General features: G+C 39.1%; 1 protein-coding gene across 8 annotated transcripts in view; it reads right to left on the bottom strand.

The window, feature by feature from the left end:
* The window catches only part of LOC116321318 (regulating synaptic membrane exocytosis protein 1-like), a 116,471-nt gene that overhangs the window by 22,797 nt on the left and 74,313 nt on the right, over positions 1-19,361 (bottom strand). For 2 of the 8 annotated variants that reach the window (XM_039621962.1, XM_039621958.1), the window contains exons 7-19: positions 18,219-18,259; positions 16,109-16,222; positions 15,879-15,978; positions 11,271-11,394; positions 8,412-8,458; positions 6,033-6,145; positions 5,809-5,939; positions 5,077-5,248; positions 4,741-4,888; positions 4,438-4,494; positions 1,509-1,671; positions 958-1,062; positions 432-491 (exon numbers count right to left, since the gene is read on the bottom strand). In XM_039621962.1, coding sequence (XP_039477896.1) covers positions 432-491; positions 958-1,062; positions 1,509-1,671; positions 4,438-4,494; positions 4,741-4,888; positions 5,077-5,248; positions 5,809-5,939; positions 6,033-6,145; positions 8,412-8,458; positions 11,271-11,394; positions 15,879-15,978; positions 16,109-16,222; positions 18,219-18,259 — 1,375 coding nt within the window. Of the gene's footprint in view, positions 1-431; positions 492-957; positions 1,063-1,508; positions 1,675-4,437; positions 4,495-4,740; positions 4,889-5,076; positions 5,249-5,808; positions 5,940-6,032; positions 6,149-8,411; positions 8,459-10,343; positions 10,427-11,270; positions 11,395-15,878; positions 15,979-16,108; positions 16,223-18,218; positions 18,260-19,361 lie in introns of those variants that run through there. The other 6 variants (XM_039621963.1, XM_039621957.1, XM_039621956.1 and 3 more) reach the window with 5 other exon arrangements.

The following is a 19,361-nucleotide window of genomic DNA, read 5'->3' on the forward strand; positions in this document are numbered from 1 at the left end:
GTCTGAAACCAAGCATGGTCCTGTAGTGTCCTCTTGTGGATCTGAGGCAGCAGTACAGCTCGATTACCACAGGATTTCAGCTCACTGGCCTCCTTTTTGTCTCGTTATTTAGAGATGACACATTGTGTTTTTCTTACAGTTAATACATTTAATGAACGGATTAAAACCAACTAATGTGTCTGTGTAAGGTCTGATATAACTCAGTTCTCTTTTGTAATGCTGGGAAGTCAAAGTTTGCATGGCATTTCTTTTTTTGTATACATTTTACATTACACAGGATTTTTTTTACCTTGATTTCAGAGGCATATTTGTTTCACTCTTAAATCTTTTCCCAAACAGTCTTGAGCGACAGACTGCAATTAGAGACAATCTGACAAAAACACACCTCATCCACAACCAACATGTAAACATGTCACGATTGGCCAGTTTACCTGGTGTGCAGGCACTCAGCACTTTTGCCTCGCATTGATTGGTGGATCGTGAAGACCTCACTGTGGTAACCATGGGGATGGATGACATATGAGGAAATCAACAACAGTTAAAAAAAACCCAGAAGAGCAGAGGGGAGAAGAGAGTGAACAGGAAAGAGAGCTTTGGCTGGTTCCACACAGTCACACAGATTCAGAAATTCAGTTTTGCAACCGAGAGCTTTCAACCTAAACACTGCGGTCTGAGGTCACCTCGTGCAACATGAAACTCAGATCAAACAGATAGCTACGGCATCAAACGCTTTTCAAGAAACAAAACAAAAACAGACAAAAAGCAGCAACTATTTAAATCTAAAAAAATAGAGACCAGTAAACAAAATTAGACTTGGCAACACTGATACAAGCACTCACACTCTGTGCACACTTTTTCAGCGGATGCGGATTTGCACAAAAAACTAGGGCCTCGTACAACATAAAGCAACTCTGATGACATTTACACTACAAGTGGTGACCAAACACAGGCACGCACCTGTCGTCCAGATACCCTTCCCCTTGATGGCGACCTCTACCAGCGTCGTAGTAGCGGGACGGAGAACGAGAACGGCGACCGTGAGAAAGCTCATCATCCAGGCTCCTGAAGGAAATGTAAATAAATAAATGGATGGATGGACGGATAAATGAGAGACTGACTTGTGAGGTTAGTGGTCAGGTGGTATTGCGGCACACTGCTGCTCGGCTTCATTTAGCTCAGTCACTAAAAGCAGAGCTGGCAGCACTGCATGTTCTGAGCCAGACAGACATTTCATTAGTAGATGGACTCAGTTTGCTGGCTTCCACAAACGCTCATGTCCTGTCTGTTTTTCCTGAATCTTAGTTTTGCCTCTTCCATGCATTCACTATCCTCTCCCTAGGCCGATATCGGTCTTTTTTAAGTAATCATCGTCAGACATGAATCGACAGAGCTCTTTCACAGGACTCAGCAATCAGTCCAGGGCAGTGGCGTTCAAGACAATTTATGGCTAAAATATAACCATTTGGGAAAATAAGGGGGAGTAAAATCCTGCCTTACTCAACCCTCACCTCTGGGGGGGGACATTGGGTGGCCGCGACCGGATGCGCCCCTGCTCCTCTCGATGAGGGGAGACTGAACGAGAACGTATGTGATGGGTGGGGGTCCTCTGCTGCTCAGGCACCTCCAGGGTAGATGTGGGCTCCCGCTGCCTCTCCCTGCCACGTCCATCTGCTGCTATGGAGAAATGGCAGCACACATGCACACGTACATAAACAAGATCATAGCAAAGTAAGTGCAATTCAGAGTCTATACTTTAATACTGACAAAAACTTTATCAGTCTGTTAAATTCATAAGAAAGGAACGGTATTAAGTAGTACTATATAATCCATATACAGTCTCTCGTTGAGTGAATAATATTACTAAAATGGGTTTGTTAACTCTAAGGTTTCCCATATGATCCTGGCAAACATTAATGATATACAATGACTGTCATTATGCATACATGGGAAGATGCGTGGGCCTTGAAGTTGCAAAAATGTGCTAATGGCTTTAAAATATGGCTGCTAGTCAAGATCAGTAGTGGAACATATAGCCAATATAGCCAGGATGAATTAGAGTGAAATTTATTTCTCTACAGTATCTTTTTTTAATCTGCATTGTTCCTTATCCACCACCATATCTGCATGCCAAAAATTTATACCAAAGCCATACATTAGCTACAGTCAGGCCGAATTACATTTATTATTTGCCTACAAGACAGAGAAATGATCAACTTCTGAACTGTTTCCACTTATAAAGAAAAAAAAAATCATATTAAATCATAACATCTGTGACTAAATCTGTTAACAGTTTACTGTTTTTATACCATGTACATTTAATTTCATTCTAGTCACCTGCTAAGTTCTGAACTAAGCTAATGTCTATTACCCTTACAACATGCTATTAGCCTTCTACCCATTAGCACTAAAAATACAAAGGAATTCATGATACTGGCTTACTACCTCATATATGATAATTAAATTCATGTTCATTTTCTGCTACCTTACAGCATTTGTTTATAACTAAGCTAATGTCTGCTACCCTCACAACACATTCTCACCAGAGTGATCATAGTGTATGTATGTCTGTTCCTTAACTCTTCCTCGATGCATTAATCAGTCTGGATGAAACTTATTAAATAAACCGTGTAGGGTACCAGGATTACATCTGTATAGCTTTTGGAATAAATCTGTATACATGAGGTTGACTGTTATTAAATTTAGCAAAAAGCCTTTTATTTCGGTGGTATTTTATGGTCACTGGAATGCGTTGTCATGCATGTCTGTAAATACCTGTTAATCAAACAATGATGCTAACACTGCCTTTAATTGATTTGTCTTATTACATGAATATGTAGCTTGCAATGAACAAGAAGAAAGAAATATATGTAATTTTTTATTCATTTGGTGTTTATGTACAGAAGTTTTTGCATTCTCACTATATACACTGATATAGATAAAATAAAAACAACAATTTAACATACGCATCTGTGTTTTAGCAAAACACTGCAGGCCTAGCTAGTTTAAGTTACATTTTTATACCCAGAGAGGGTATAAAAAACACAAGAATTCATGCTCATAGCCCTCACAACATGGATGATTCACTTAATGTCAGTAACCTGTTAGATGCATTCCTCTCTATAATTATGTTCATGTCTGCTAGCCTCACAGAATGTAAGTTTAGCTTTATTCCACATGCAATTTACTTATATGCCAGTAGCATGTTACCTTAAAAATCTTATGTTAAAATACTTATAATTTTTAAAAATTTTGCTAATAGCCTATTAAATTACATTACTTGCAAGTTTAAAATGGATGTAGCCTCCGAATTCGAATAAAAAAGGCAATATGTGCCTTTGCCTGCCTTCTGAAGGCCAATACACCAAGGCCAGCTGTGGTTGTAAAAACACTTTATTCCTACAGAAGGCTGTGGGAAAACAGCCTTCTAACTAAACACTTTCCTGATGAGTTTATGTGCTCAGTAAATAATTTTTAGTCATAAATAAAAAAATATGATTTATTTTGTAACTCTTGTTCATACTTTGTTTCACCATAGAACAATATACAGGGTATGGTCATTGGCTAATGACGTGTGAATGACTGATTGTCGTTAGCCAATGACTGAGACCCCTTCCTTGTCACAACACTTTTCTGGAAATCAGTGTGGTGATGGTAAAAACGCTAAGCCCATGGCTTCAAAACAGAATGTTATAAACCTGTGGATGATCTCACAGTACACACATGCATCTTTTAAACAAAACACTTCTGTTTTGTTTGAATTTTTTTTGCAAGCTTTTGCAGCATTTTCTTTTTCTGTTTCCCCTGTGTTCAACTACTCTGCTGTTTTTTTTCTTAACTTGCATTTGACCTCTCAGGGGAATCATAGTTATCTCCAGTATGGGCCTTTCAAGCACACAGGCCCCACAAAAAAGCCCCACTCACCTCACCACATGATTTTTCTGTTTAGCAGCCAGTAAGCTGGTTTTAAGGGTTTGCACTGGAAGCTAAAACCGCTTATTTTAGACATAAAATAGGCTGAGGGACTGTACCAAATACAAGTATAAGATAAATGAAGATTATTTTAAACTGTAAATCTGACAGATTTGGTAAAGTACACAAATATGCAGTTATCTTTGTACACTACTAAAGTACTACTGCACCTACTATCCACATTGGACTTATTGTGAAATGACCACAATCGGTCCCTATTAATGGATAATTAAAAAAAACCCAACAACAACAACAACATCTGGTGCAATCTAAGAAGTTTTGGGGTCATTTTAAATCTCAAGTTATCACTTTTTAACCAAATAACTTCTGGATTACGAACCAAGTCTAAATGTAACCACTCTTCAGCAGCTCTCATTTTTTAAAAGCTATAGTTACAAATAACACCAAGAACAGAAGTGCAAGCTGCAGAAAACCTGCAAGTAAAACTAAGAAACAGTCCCAACCCACCTTTAGATACTACTGCTGTACCCTCATCAAATTCAGCCTCTGTTACACGCTGAGAACCTAAACAGTAATAGACACACACACACACACAAAGATACCCACAGATGTGTACACACACCACACACACATATATATGGATGCACACATCAAATGCAGTATGAGGGAAATGGAGTGAAAGCAGACATTTACATAGACATGCATGTTAAACTTTGCTTATGGACAGGATGCGTACACTTACAAGCAGAAATATATGAAATAGCTTATGCATGTCATGTTGCACACGACACGAGATCTTGACAGACTTACGCTGCAATTTCTTGCCAGGGGCGTCTATGTGTCGTCGGGGCAGGTATGGGGAGGGCTGGGGCAGTGGTATGGATGAGACATCATGAGTTTGGAGGGGATACCAGTGAGGCTTGTCATCCAGTAAGGCCGTCTCTAGCTCCACCAGGACCTGTTCAAGTCATCAACCACGCAGTAAATATGTGCTTTATAAAGAAGTTAGATGTTTAAAGGTTAGGGTTAGGCATTCGTTTTTGATGGTTAGGGTTAGGGTAAGGGGCTAGGGAAAGCATTATGTCAATTAGATGTCCCCACAAGATATGAATACCCAGCATGTGTGTATGTGGATGTGTGTGCTACCTCTCCCAGAAAGATGCTGTCCTCCTCTGGAGACCTGGGTTGGTCCCACACGGTCAGCTCCAGCATGTGGTTTCGGAAATCCCTGCGATGGACGTGACTGTAGACAAATGTCTGGTTCCACTTAGGCTCACAGGTCTTCTTCACTGTTTTTGTCCTTCGTTTGCTCTTGTCGCTGTGTTAAACAACACAGATTCTTGCCTTTAAAGTCAGTTGAATGTTGATTTTGATTCTAGTCCCATTTGTGCTTTATTCAGCTGAATGGAACTGCTTTCCTTAAATATAAACGAGATGCTAAACTCACAGTGTCTTTTCCCAAAAAACCCCTCTTTGATTGTGTTGTATAACATGATTACTGAAGATGTATTTTATGCATGTGAGGTCAAGGTCATCATCTGTGATCACCCTAACCCTGACTATACTATCAGAACATGCAATTTTTGTTCTTTTTCCAAACTGTTCTTCCGAGTCTAAGGGACTAAACAATACTCATTCAATATCAAAAACTTGTGCATATTGTATTATATAAGTATATTCGACCCCAAACTCCAATGTTTTACATTAAAAGTCAGGTGCATGATTTGTGCAGTTTGCATAAAAGAACCGTGTCCTAGACTTCGTGCCACAAGGGTTGTGTTTTTTTTTGCAGCTCTTTTGTAAATGGCCATAATTTTAATGCCAAATGAGGGCTAGGCATTGTGACTGTTCAGAGTGCCTGTGTCAGGGTTGGCATACCTGCGGTCAGGGAGGAAGTACATTTTGACATAGGGGCTCCTGGGCCGCCCATCAGGCCGAAGAGAAAGCTCCACAGCCTGCAGCACGTTCACTATGAGCTGGTGACCCACTTTATCGTACCACAGCTTCAACTGGATAAGAAGCAAACAAAAACAAATTCGATGCCATGTCTTCACATTTGGCAAACTTGAAAGGTCCGCCACAGTTCAAGTGCCCATACTCACTGAGAGTCGCCCTGGCATTAACTGCGGAGCATCTTGGAGCATCCCGGGACTGGAGGGAGACAGGACATTTAAGGATGGTCTCTCCATCTTCTGGGACTCAAAAGAACTGGAACCTGCTATGAAGGCAGGGAAAGCAATATGTTTGAAATCCCGAGCAGGAAACGCCAGCTGTCTTTCAGAAGGGAGTCAGACTGAAAATGTAATCTGCTCCAAATCCAAAACCAAAGGTGCGTTTGTTACAGAAACTCCAAACTCCTCAGAAAAGTTCACACAGAAACAGTTTAAAGTATAAGTCAGCTAACCTGTCAGCATGACAAATCACCACACTTCTGTCCTAGTTAGAGTCCAGCAGGCTTCAGTGTAACTTGGGTCACAAAAGCCTTATATTCAATTACATGATCAAATGTCATCTAACTAACTGCCTACAAGGAAACCGATCTTCTTCCTCTAACATTCATCACAGATGTCAGACATCAGTTAGTTTCAGGAAAAAATGAGTCTAATTAGTCACTCCATGCAATATTAGAGGACATTATCAGCCACATGTTCAGAAAGGGAACAGAAAACATCTAGTACTCATCAATCTCCACGTGTTTCAAGGGAACCGATTATGCTCATTTCAAACATGAGATTTTTATTCTTAGACTCTATTAGGAGGGGCGCACATAAGTGGTCCGCAGGTGCGCATTCGCTGTCAAAATAAAAGACGCGCACCAGATAAGAAGTTGCAACGCGCGTTTGCGTACATAAGATTTTCTGGAGGAGGACAGACATTTGTTTAGGACTCTTAAAGATGTCGAAGAAGCAAGCTCCTTTAAGCAATTACTTTGGTGTTCCTCCACCTCCAAGGAAATGTCAGAAGGAGTCCGAACCGCAAAAGAAACGCGTATTCTCAGAAAAGTGGTTGCAGGAGGTGAGCTGGCTTCAAACAGATGATGAATGCACAGAGATGTGGTGCAGAATATGCCGTGAAAATCCCACTCTGGTGGACAAAAACAGTGCCTTTTATATGTACGCAAACGCGCGTTGCAACTTCTTATCTGGTGCGCGTCTTTTATTTTGACAGCGAATGCGCACCTGCGGACCACTTACGTGCACCCCTGTCTATTAGAATACCTTTGCATGATTTATTATTTGAAAAAAATCCTTATTTATGTCATACTGGGCTTTCTGGGCACCTCTTCATCATCCTTTGTCTTAGCAAGAGCCGTTTGGCTTAGATGATCATATTAGGACTATCTGCCCTTAGTGATGTCTCGCAGAGCCACAGATAGAAAAAAACTGTAAAGCAGTCTGAATCCTGAGCTCTGCAATCAATTATACATACATTTACCTCATTATTTGATACTCTGGCTATGTTTAAGATGAGTGTCTGTTTTAAAGAAACCACTCAACATTTTAAGGGCCAATATTTATCTTTCTTGCTGGGAGTTAGATGAGAATATAAATACCAGGAAGCAATCAGTTTAATTTAGAATAAGAAACGAGGCAGGAAAATTTCACCAATAAATTAGCTCTTAATTTAAACAATTCCAAAACAGAAATAACTGGCAGAACCACTGGTGGATGTCATCTATTTAAAAAAGTATAATTTATCTATTAATTAGAAAAGAATAGGATGGGAAAAAAAGCACGTAGTGTACAAATGGCAAGGCAACGCAACTAATAGTCTTTATACCTCACCTTTACAACTCTACTAAAATACAGAAGGCGATATTTTTTTAACCAGTGCCTATGGTACATTTGTCTGACAGTACTGTAAGTTCAAAGTATTATTATGATGACTTTTACGCATAAAAAGCTACTTTCAGGTGCCCATTCGTCACAAAGGGTCACCACAGTGGGCAGCTGTGCATGTTTTGATTTAGCAGAATTTTACACTGGATGGTCTTCCTGACACAACCCCAAAAGGATCTACGTCTCCAGCTAGAATCAAACCAATAACCTTTTGGTTGCCAGGTAAATTTGTAAACCATTACACTATTGAAAGGACATTTATGAATTTTTTAATTAAGTGAATTTGCTCATTAATTTTTCCACTAATGAAAACCACAAATGTTAGTTTTTTACATTTTTGTGAACAGTTGAATAGTGTTTTTTAAAAACCTTTGAGGTAGTTCTTTCAGTTTTTCTTGACTCATTCACACAAAACCTAATTCTTAGAAAGGAAGCAAATATTTCAAAATTTTGGACTATTCCTGTAAGTTTATATGACATAATATGACATCCATAACATAAAGTATATTAGTACATCGACAAACTTATTTTTTGCTATAATTCATATCATACAAATGAAATCAGCCAGATATACAGACATACGACATACATAGGTGGCAAACAAATACAGAGCTGTCTCAACATGTCAGAGGAGATACCTACTAGATTCTAATGGAGGGTGGGACGTGTCGGGGATTCTTGGGATATCACTGAAAGAGAAACAGCAAAAGCACATGAGTCACAGTTGTACTAGCACTGAAGTCAGACTAAGAATGTTGGATGTAAAAGTGACACACAGGCGTGCATGCATATTCAGACAGTAGTTACCACGCAGGGAGAAAGCAGCACTGTAAACAAAGGTTATTTGGATGTTGAGATTAAAGGATCATGTGGTTAAAAAAATGGAGAAGCAAAGGGAGATGTGAGTAGAGCAAAGCTCTTCCCGTGACTGCAGTGTTTCCCAGACTCACTCAGTTCTGTTCGACCAATCACAACTGGAAATTATAATGGGTGAAAACCATTAGCTCATTAGCGTCTATCCACACCGCCATCTTTTCTTATCCATCACCACAACCCATGGGAAACACCAGAATCCACTGCACCAGCTCAATGTAATGTAAAGGAAAAGAAATGGTAATCTGTGTAACACTTATCAGTGTAATTTTCTTTTTCAGTTGAATTTTAAAGTGTGCTAATCTTGGATTCACACCAGGTATGTGATGGTTTTACACATGAAGAGGCAGTGTTTTAGAGGTTTACTTACCAAACAAACCAGTATTCAACAATCAAATCCCTAAAAAACATTCTTTCTGAGAGAAATTCAATTCAATTCAGTTTTATTTATATAGCGCCAAATCACAACAGCAGTCACCTCAAGGTAAACTAGCATAAAGTCTGGAAATAGCTAGGCTAGTCATCTCCTACCTTCAACTTTGTACTTAATGTATAACTGTCAGACTGAAATTTTCTTATTTCTATTTCAAGTTGAAAGAAAACTGCTTCATTTAGTAAAATTTTTACTAGTAAATTCAAGTATTAAACTGATAAGTGTTTCATGGATCATAGGTTGCCTTGAAACACATTCCAAAATCAAAAATAGGAAACATGTATATGGAAAAAAAAATATTGCTTGCTTTATGAAACCCAACTTCAGTAATTCAGAATTAAGGTACCAGGGATACCGTGTGCTGGATTTTACTCATAGACTGTATATAAAAGACAGACGTAGCCATCACAACATCCAGTCTTTAAGTGATAACGTGATGAACCCTGCTTCCGGGCCCAAACTACTGCGTTTAATAAGGCTGTTGTGTATTTAATATGTTTTAATGATGTCAGACCAGATTGGCCAGTGCTTTGAAAAGTCCTGTTCTTCCAAGTCCTGAGGATTGCTTAATGTTGCCATCCTTAATTTTTAAAAACAGAAGTCGCAGCTGCGTAGTCATTCTAACTTGTCAATCACAAGGAAGGCTGTTTATCTGACATGCCATTCTTATCGCCCTTTTTGACTCCAAGTGGGACCAAAATTTAACAACAAAACCCATCATGTTGCATTCTATAACAACTGACACTAGAGACTGAGACCATAAACCCGTCAGGAAAGTCTGGGCATAGAACAAATGAGCAGCAAGGCCATTTCCTCAAAGACTTCAATACAATAAGACTTTTGAAAGCCAAAGGAGTCGCCCTCTTGTGGCCATTTAAAAAAATGCAACTTTACTGGCTTGCTGTGACCGTCTTTTATATACAGTCTATGAATTTATTCGAGGGTAAGACTTAATCAGGAGTTTAAAAAATAGGAATTCCAGATGCTGCACAAACAGCTTAAAAGCTTGCGAAAACACTGATACATTGATGGATGTTTTCCGCTGGCCGTTTTGCATCCCAACAGGTAAACTTGCAGTTTAATTTAGCACACAGTGCAGCTACTTTCATAAAACCGTATAGTGATATCAATTAGATTTTTCACTTAACAGTATAACAGTTAGTTCCTTTAGGGATGCAAAATGGCACCAGCAAAACCAAAATAGTTTCCATAAGCGTGGCAGAATTAAAGGTCCTAAAAAAAAAAAATTAAAAAAAAAGATTACTTACTGATATTTTCTATACACCCTTCGTGAGTGTTTGGAGAGAAATTCATATATTCAACTTTTTTTTCCATCAATAAGCAGAAAGGTAAAATTTGAGAGCTGCACCAGTAGGCACTTTACTTAACCCACTGGACTGACCTTATTACACACAACAACAAAACATATTCAAAATACCTGAAACCAGCTTGCACCCTGGTTTGTGTGACGTTTTTTGGAATGACAGCTCTTGAACAATAATAAAAAATGAGAGGGTGACACCTCAAAGTCCCTCTCTTTGAATTAAATTTTTCCAATGCTTTGCTAATGTTAGCAATGTAAGAGTTAGCGAGTCTGCTAAATATAAGGCAAAGTTAGTGTACCAGAAAGCATCAAATTCAAAGTATCTAGAGAAAAATGAACTTTTTTTTGTTTACTGATGACTTTTGATACTAATGATTTGAAATGATACACTTAGAGTTAAAAATAAATTTTACTCAGGGACGTCTACTGCCTTCAGAAGTATGTTCATAACTGTGCTTGTTGAGTTTTGCAATCCATCGACTAAAAACCTCACATGCAGCTTCTCTTGTCTTTAATGGAGCTTACAGACAGTTTTATTTGGTCAATAATAATTCAGCTTTTACCATCCGACAAATAAAAGCAAGTGCTTTTTTAAAGGGGACATATGAGACATGGCTATCTCCCATTCCAAAACTTGGCAGCTGCAGGCAATGGCCGGTTGTTTTTAATACGTTGAATGCAGCTGTACACCCACCATCAGAATACAAATGTGCATCATAACCTCCTGCTTTGTCTGAGGTCAACTCTGAATCCAAATAAATGTTGCCTAGTTAAATAAGGGTTTAAATTTACAAATAGACTAGTACCTGACAAACCAGGCAAAAACATATGATTCTGACAGTATATTGGACGTGTTTCATGCCTGACTTACCCAATAGGCCTGGATACCACCAACTCCACTTGAGGGTCAGCTTGAGACTCCAAGATGATGTTGTAAACCTCCTTCATAGTCGCTCCCGGTAACAGCTTCCCGTTCCACTGCAAAACCTCGTCACCTGAAATCAAATGTCCACATTGTCATAACTAGCTCAAAAGCCATGACAAAGTAATGACTGTTGACAGGATTAATACAAAACAAACTTTTTATTTGAAATTAACAAAACTAAATAAAGTTATCAAAGGACAAAAAACCTTAACATGACATATGTCAGTAAATGAGTCAGGAATATTGGCATGTTTGAACGTGTGCTAATGTAGCAAGTGAAACATTGTTTGGGAAAAGGAGAGCACAAAAGTCTGCAGCAATAATAGCTTAGGTGCAAAGTTATTCTTCCCCCTGAGGTAACAAGTGGAGCATGCTTTTATACAGGGGAACACTGGACCTAGGTGTTCCCAATCCATCACCACCCAACCACACCCCACTGGACACCTGCAACACAAAACACAAAGACAAATACAACCTCCCAGCCTACGAGTCAAAAGAGACAGTGTCGTCAACTGGCAACCTACACCACCACAGCCTACATACTACCTTAACCTTAGCAGCATGATCCCACGTAAGAACATCTGTCAATATGTGTGACCATGACCACTTCCACATTTTTAGATCTCTTGATTAGCACACACTAGAACTACAAGTTCAGAGACCACGCATCGTATACCACAGATATATAGCATGTGCCTTCCTCAGACTGGTAAGGGAAGTGCCATCTTCCAGTAAAAGTTCCAGCAGAAACTGTGGTAATATCCGACCATGCCTAAGAATTACATCAGCTCTTTTTTTTCTTCTGTTCTCTGGCCAGCGCCTTCCCTTGGCACCCCTTGTTGTGGCCACAGCTGACATCGGCCAACAGCATGCCCGTTGTAGATTACTAATGGATAGCAAATTCACATTTAGCCAAGTCAGTGTTCAGTCGGACTGCAGACAGACATTTAAAAAAGGAATAAATACACAACATATGAATGCCACAAATGTGATTCTATACAACAACATCATCCAGACAGACAGTATAGCATTCCAGATTTTTAATCAATAGGACCTGCCAGTATCACTCGAACAGATAAACTTTACTCATAAACTTTGCACATCAAACTTGGTCAATACAGTCATCCAATCATGGAAGTGGAAATGCAACAGGCTTAGTGATACTGACCTTGCCAAAGGTCTAAACAAAACCTGAGAGTGTTGTCACATAATGGGACAAGAAAACAAGGGCGCTAGAAGCTAGCCAGCTAGAAGATGATGGGTCGATGATGTTGTTTTAAAGTATGAACTTGACTTCTGCATCCAAGTACTTACACTTGTCAGCTGACACCTAGTAAAAGTGCTGCTTAATGGGGAATATCAATAATCATATGAATCATCAAATGAATATGGTGAGTTTGTGAACGTGTGTCAGCAAATAAACGTTTGAAATTTTTCCAACTCGTCACACAGAACTAACAAATTATTCATATTTCTGAGAGTTTTGGTGCTTTAAACCAACCACATGCCTAATTCCCAATACCAACCTTTTCCCTTTCTGTTACTACTAGTGACTGGGTAACCACAAAAGTGTGGTTTCAACAGACAGAGCTGTGTTTTCTTAAGCAACTCTGGTGTAGAAATTAAACAACTCTTTCGTGAGATCTGCTTCACCACTGTGGAAGGACCTGGCCTGAAAGAGGCATCCAACAACAGGCAGCACTTGATCATCAGGACTGAACTGGCACCACTCAGCCTGCTTCGTAAATGAGCTTCATCATTCCTTGCAATGCAGCCAACTTCTATTTTGCCAGCTGCCTTCCAATGTATAAACTATGCTGGAACTCATTCACATAGTCAGTTTAGTTTTTTTGGAACATTGTCATCCTTAACCCTCAACAAACCCTCAACACCGTATACAGAACAGGCAAACACCGTGTCATTGGGGCTAAAGCCAGTTCTCACTTGTGAAACGTCTCTGGCTGTCAACATTAAGCACTGAAAAACCCTTCTCCCAAAATCTGCCTAAGAATAGTGGCTTTAGCATCTGATGAAAATGCTCCAACAACCCTGACTTGACCTGTCCAGGGTGTACCCTTCCTCTCGCCCTAAGACAGCTGGGATAGGCTGACCCTGACCCTAACAAGGATAAGCACAAGAGAATGGATGGACAGGCCCTGACTTTGTGCTGATAGGCTGATGACTGGAAGTGCTGCACCTGAACTTGTTTTAACAACTGGGCAAACATGGGAGGTAAAAAATAGAACCCTGATCATTTTTGGATCACTTTAGGGATTTCAAAGATAGAAATAAATTGTCAGCACGTCACTACAGACCTGGTTGTTACCAGTTGTTAAGGATATGCAACTGGGTGATATGACATATGACAGTAAAAAGATATTTTAGCTCCAACATGGAGGGAGGCAAAGGACCCACAAGTTAAGGAGCATATGCTCAAAAGGTTCTTCTGAGAAGGATATTGGGTATTCTGTCATGAAAATAAAACCATCCGGTGTAAACGGTAAATAAGCACCATCACAGGGAAGTTCTTCACATAAGGAACACAAGTGGAGTGTAGCCTGATGTGTTTCAAAACAAGGTAAGTTCGTAACCATACTCTCAACTGAAACAGCTAGTCTAGCAGACAGATTTACTTGTTTTTTTTCTTCATAGCTTAACAATATGCCTTCATATGCCCTTTTTCCTGACAGAACTTTTTGAAGTGTTCTTCCAAAACAACAAGACCCAAAAACTCTTAAAGAGATTTTATTTCTGAAGCTTCACAACACAGGTTGATATTATTCAACAAATCAAGCAAAAACTCCAGGTAGTAGCTTATAACCTTTCCTATCATTCCAAAACTCCTGACGATATGAACCATCCCAAAACAGCTGCTTTCACTAACTCAGTGAGTTGGGTTTGATGCCTACATTTGGCTTCCCAGGTACTTGCCATGAGCAGTATGTTCTAATATATTCCAACACGATTTTTGTTAGTTTTCTTGCGGCCAACAAAAGTATCGCAATATTCGGTCAAACTCCCACATACTCTGACTGGTCACAAGACAACTGCAGCACCAAGGTGTAAAATTTGGATAGAACCACAATCTGAAAGGCACCCACTTCTTTATCAGTAGACCACTGTCAAGGAAATAGCCAAGTGACTTGTTCCTAATCACTGCCACACAACTCTTCAAGAGGTTTTACCTCTGAAGATGCATGCCCAAGGCTGATATTATTTAACAAATCACATGGGAACTCCAGGTAGGGCTGCTTATTCTCTTTCCTACCATTTCTAAACTGGTGGCGACAGCCTCTGAAATGGTAGGAAAGCTAGGTATAGCCAAAAAGTTGCATCGCTTCTAACTGCCTAAACAACACCTAACTAACTCAGGCCTAGTCTTCAAATTGAAAAGGATAGAACAAGGAAATAACTAGCATCTGGCAACAACCTCACACCGATGAACATGCACACAAGAGAAAAAGTTAAACTGCATTCAACCTGACACACAACCTAGCAAGAAACACAACCTAGTAAATCCCAAAGGAACGGTGCTGCTATGCCTTACAGGAGAAAAACTCCAATTCAAATTGTTACACATCAACATGTCAACACTTACGTTTCTTTGGTCAGGCAAAAACATGATTGTTCCAAACAACAGAAATTTTTCTCACCCTTAATCAATCAGGTGGAAGGACAAACCGGAAAACACCAGCTAATTGGGAAATTATCAAAGACCAAGGCCCAACTTGTTAAGACTGGTTCAAAACCCAATATAATTAATGGGACGTTACACCATTAGTCAAGTAAATGAATAGAATTGTTCTTTTTGAAAAACTACATAAAGTAACCAAAGGGGAAAAAAATGCTATATGTCAATCAATGAGTCAGTGGTGCTAGCATATTTGTGCTAGCGTGGTGTGCGAAATATTATTTAGGTAGAACAGCTAATTTTGGCTGGTCCTCCAAGGAGTTGCCACAACGGGTAGCTTTGCATGTTTGATTTTTTTTTACACCGGATGCCCTTCCTGACACAACCCACAAAGGGATTTGTGACTGGATCAAACTAGGAACCTTTTGCCTGTTAGCCAAATGTGTAAACCACTACACTAGAAAAGCAAAAAGGTCTGCAGCATATGGAGTTAAGGAACACACAGGAATACTGAGCCCAGGTGTTCCCAGTCACTGATGACACAACTACACCACACCGAGCACCTGCAACACAAAACAAAAAGATACTAGCCCTTCTAAACGTACTAGCGAAAAAGCGAAAAAGACAACCTGCAGCATGCAGCAGCTGAATAGACGAGGTCGTCAGAACGTACAGCGCATCAGAAGTTGTTATGGTAACAACAACTAAATTTTCACTTTGTTAGGCAGGATAAGTGTCAGGGTATCAGGTAAAAAAAATTTTTTTCTTATATCATCTATTGCAAGACATACAATAAGACTCTCTATGTGACAAAGCTTATTAAACAATAGTAGTTAAGACATTTCGATATTTATAAAGACCTTACATTTGACATTTGACTTCCCAGCATTTGTGAGAGGCTACTGTGACAATTTAGTGGATACCTGCTCTCAGATGTCCCACCACATCAGCTAGGCTTCCCTTCTTAACCTTGGTGATGAAGGCACCTAATCTCCCTGACTCTGTTACTCTGCCTCCCACCACCTGAAGAGAAGCAGACAGCAACAGTTAGTGAGAAACATCTGACAAATGGACAACACAGGATGTCTCAGTTAGAATTAATAGACAAAAAAACAATTTAAGAAACTGTTTGGATGTCTGTGTGACCTCTGACCTTTAACCCCAGTAAAGCGCCAGCTTCTTTAGGCATGGCAGCAGTTCTCTTGCTGAGGGTGATCCGTCCAATCAGATGGTCTCCCTCCTTGGATGGCTGCCAGGTTACAGGATGCTGCAGCAGGACACAGGAAATGGTAATAAAAATGAGCAAAGTGACACTCAGACATATTCACAAATATGCACACTTATGTCACTGGTATTTACTTCATATACACTTTGACACAACACTTTGAAAACTATCAATAATTCAAACTGATTACATAGCTAGAGTTAGCTTTAAAAGACATAAGATGTAGCTTTTCAATTCAAATTTTAAGTGCACAAAAGTCTTGTTTCCTAAAAGTTGTTTCTAAGAGAAAAGTGGATACTACTCATAGAGCTAGGGTCTGAATGGTAAGCTTAACTAAGATAATTACCTCCTAGCTTCAACTCAGTACTTACTGTAAAACTGTGAGACTGAAATCAGTTTTTTATTTTCATTTTTAAAAACTTTGATTACCATTTTTTATTCTGGATTCATGTACTAAACTGATAAGTGTTTAATGGACAAGGCTTGAAGGCCATTCCAAAATCCAAAACAGGAAGCATGTATATGGAATAAAAAAAAAAAAGTTCTGCTTTATTTTTGTAACAGGCTGAATTTCTGTCTATACTGTAGCTGTAAAAGATGCAAGCTCTGACAAACCAGGATTTCTTTTGGATTTTTATCTTACTGACTGAACTTCTACTGGCCACAGTACACAGACATTGCATTTAGCTCTGCTCTAAGAAGCCTCGATACAGCAGAACTGACTCATTGCAGTGCAGCTATAACGATAATGAGTGTAACTCTCCCACAGGTACAAGAAGAAATCATACCACACTTAATGTTTTAATAATTTCAGGTACCATAATAAGAGCTGTAAGCCCATATTAGACTATTTAAAACTTCATAAATTATTTATCACTCTCAGTTAGCTGCCACACAGTTCAGATCAGTCAGGAGGACCTCAGACAGCTGAGCTGAGTTTATTCATTCAAATAATTCCAAGTCAGTATCTGCCTTTGTAATTATAGCATCATTGTTTTGGCATGGATATTTACCACAAATAGCATGACCTCTCTAGACTCAGCACACAGTGATTGTTTTTGACCAGGGTTTTTAAGTCACTGGTCACCACCACGGTCTTTAACAACATAAACATACTATCCGTGTACTTCACAACAGTAAAGTAACCATAGTCTTTCAGTTTTGCTCCTGCTGTAAATGCTAAAAATCCTGCTGTTCATTTTCTAATATTGTTTACACAAGACATCATGTGTTTTACATTAATAGATTCTTCAGAGTAATTTAAAAAACAAACTTTGTGGTAAGACATACAACCGACGATGCTAAACGAGGACAGGGGGATCAGACTGAAAAGAGACAAACACTCCATTTGGCACTATTTAGCACTCCAGTACAAGGAATCTTGACCGTCTCCAGTTAGTCCAGAATGCTGCTGCAAGGCTTTTAACCAAGACACGAAAAAGAGAGCACATTACACCAGTGTTATGTTCATTACACTGGCTTCCAGTACATTTTAGAATTCATTTTAAAATCTTGGTACTGACTTTTAAAGCTTTGAATTGTGATGCCCCTGCCTACATTTCTGATCTTTTAGAATCCCACACTCCCTCTCGCAGCCTGAGATCTTCTAATCAAAGGCTGTTGGTAGTCCCACGAACTCGTTTTAAGACTAGAGGTGATAGATCTTGTAGAGCGGTGGCCCCCAGGTTGTGGAATGCTCTCCCTCCATCTTTACATTGCCTTGATTGTATTTATTCTTTTAAAAAGCAGCTTAAGACTCATTTATTTAGATTGGCTTTTAATTAGATTTGTGCTGTATGTTTGATTATTAATGTATTTTATGTATTTCTGTTTTATATTACTGTGAAGCACTTTGTGGTTTTTATCCTGTGAAAAGTGCTATATAAATAAATTGATTTGATTTGATCCACATAAATGTAGACACAGTTGGGACTTTAATTAAAATACAACAATAACACCTGAACAACTTCATGCTGATTTTCAAAACTAGCTTTAATGTATGAAAAAATATTAATCAGAAGGAAAAACACTGACTTACATGCCACACAGTGGGGTCATGTGGGTAGCATTCCCAGTCGCCTGCAAGAGAAAAGAGATCAGTTGAGCTGGATAGATGTGGAAGTCGCAGAGGAAACAATGACCTCCCTTATATCTTCTTCTTCTTCTTCTGCTTTGCACACACACACACACACACACACACACACACACACACACACACACACACACACACACACACACACACACACACACACACACACACAGACCCTGTATACACAGCACATACCAGGAGTCCTCACACACACAGCTCAGCCAAATTTGGGGGCTCTTCAGAAGGTACTTGTTTACAATGGGGAGGCTTAAGTTTATTGAAAATTCAAGCCTGGGCTGGAATTAGAAATGTATCACCACGGCAGCAGGTGGCCTAAAAAGTTTTCCACCGAGGCAGCGATGACACCAAAGGATGGTTAAGCCTTTTAAAACGCTTTAAATCCATCCAAGACACTTCAGAGATTAGGTGTTATTGATCTCCTCCAGGGGTAATGCAACAATGTAAGGCGAAATGAAAGTACAAAAGCGCGTCAATAACAGATCTTTTCTCACATTATTTAGGTATCAGGCATAGGTTGAGCCAATGAAACAAATATAGATATGTGGTAATAAATTATATTTGTTGATAAATATGTTTTAATAACCACTAAATTGATTAGCTTATTAGGTGATAATAATACTAACGATCAGTTTTAAAGCTGCTATACATCATAAAAGTTCTCAGATAACTTAATATTGTTAAAGTCTAAATCACGAAATAATTTCCAGAAAGTTCTATTGTCTTTTAATATGGAGCATTTATTCACCGTTCTGACAAATTTATAAAAATTAAATATTATTTGCACATTATTCGCACTTTTTCTACATCCAAAAATGTTTGCAGTTTATTGCTTAAAAATGTATCATGCAATTTACTTTTTTTTCTGGGCGGGCCAACCGGTCGCAACAGATGAACCACCCTTGCGTCATGCGATTGTTGGTCTGTTCTCTGTTGTCTTTATATGATTGTAGGTCTATGCCTTTCAACATGTTGCTGTGATTGGGCGCTGTATAATAAAAACTGAAGTGAACTGATGTAGTCTTAAAAACTCTCAAAAACTGTATGTATCAAACATGATACATGAGACGTTGA

Source organism: Oreochromis aureus, linkage group 13 (assembly GCF_013358895.1).
Source record: "Oreochromis aureus strain Israel breed Guangdong linkage group 13, ZZ_aureus, whole genome shotgun sequence".
NCBI classification, from domain to species: Eukaryota; Metazoa; Chordata; class Actinopteri; order Cichliformes; family Cichlidae; genus Oreochromis; species Oreochromis aureus.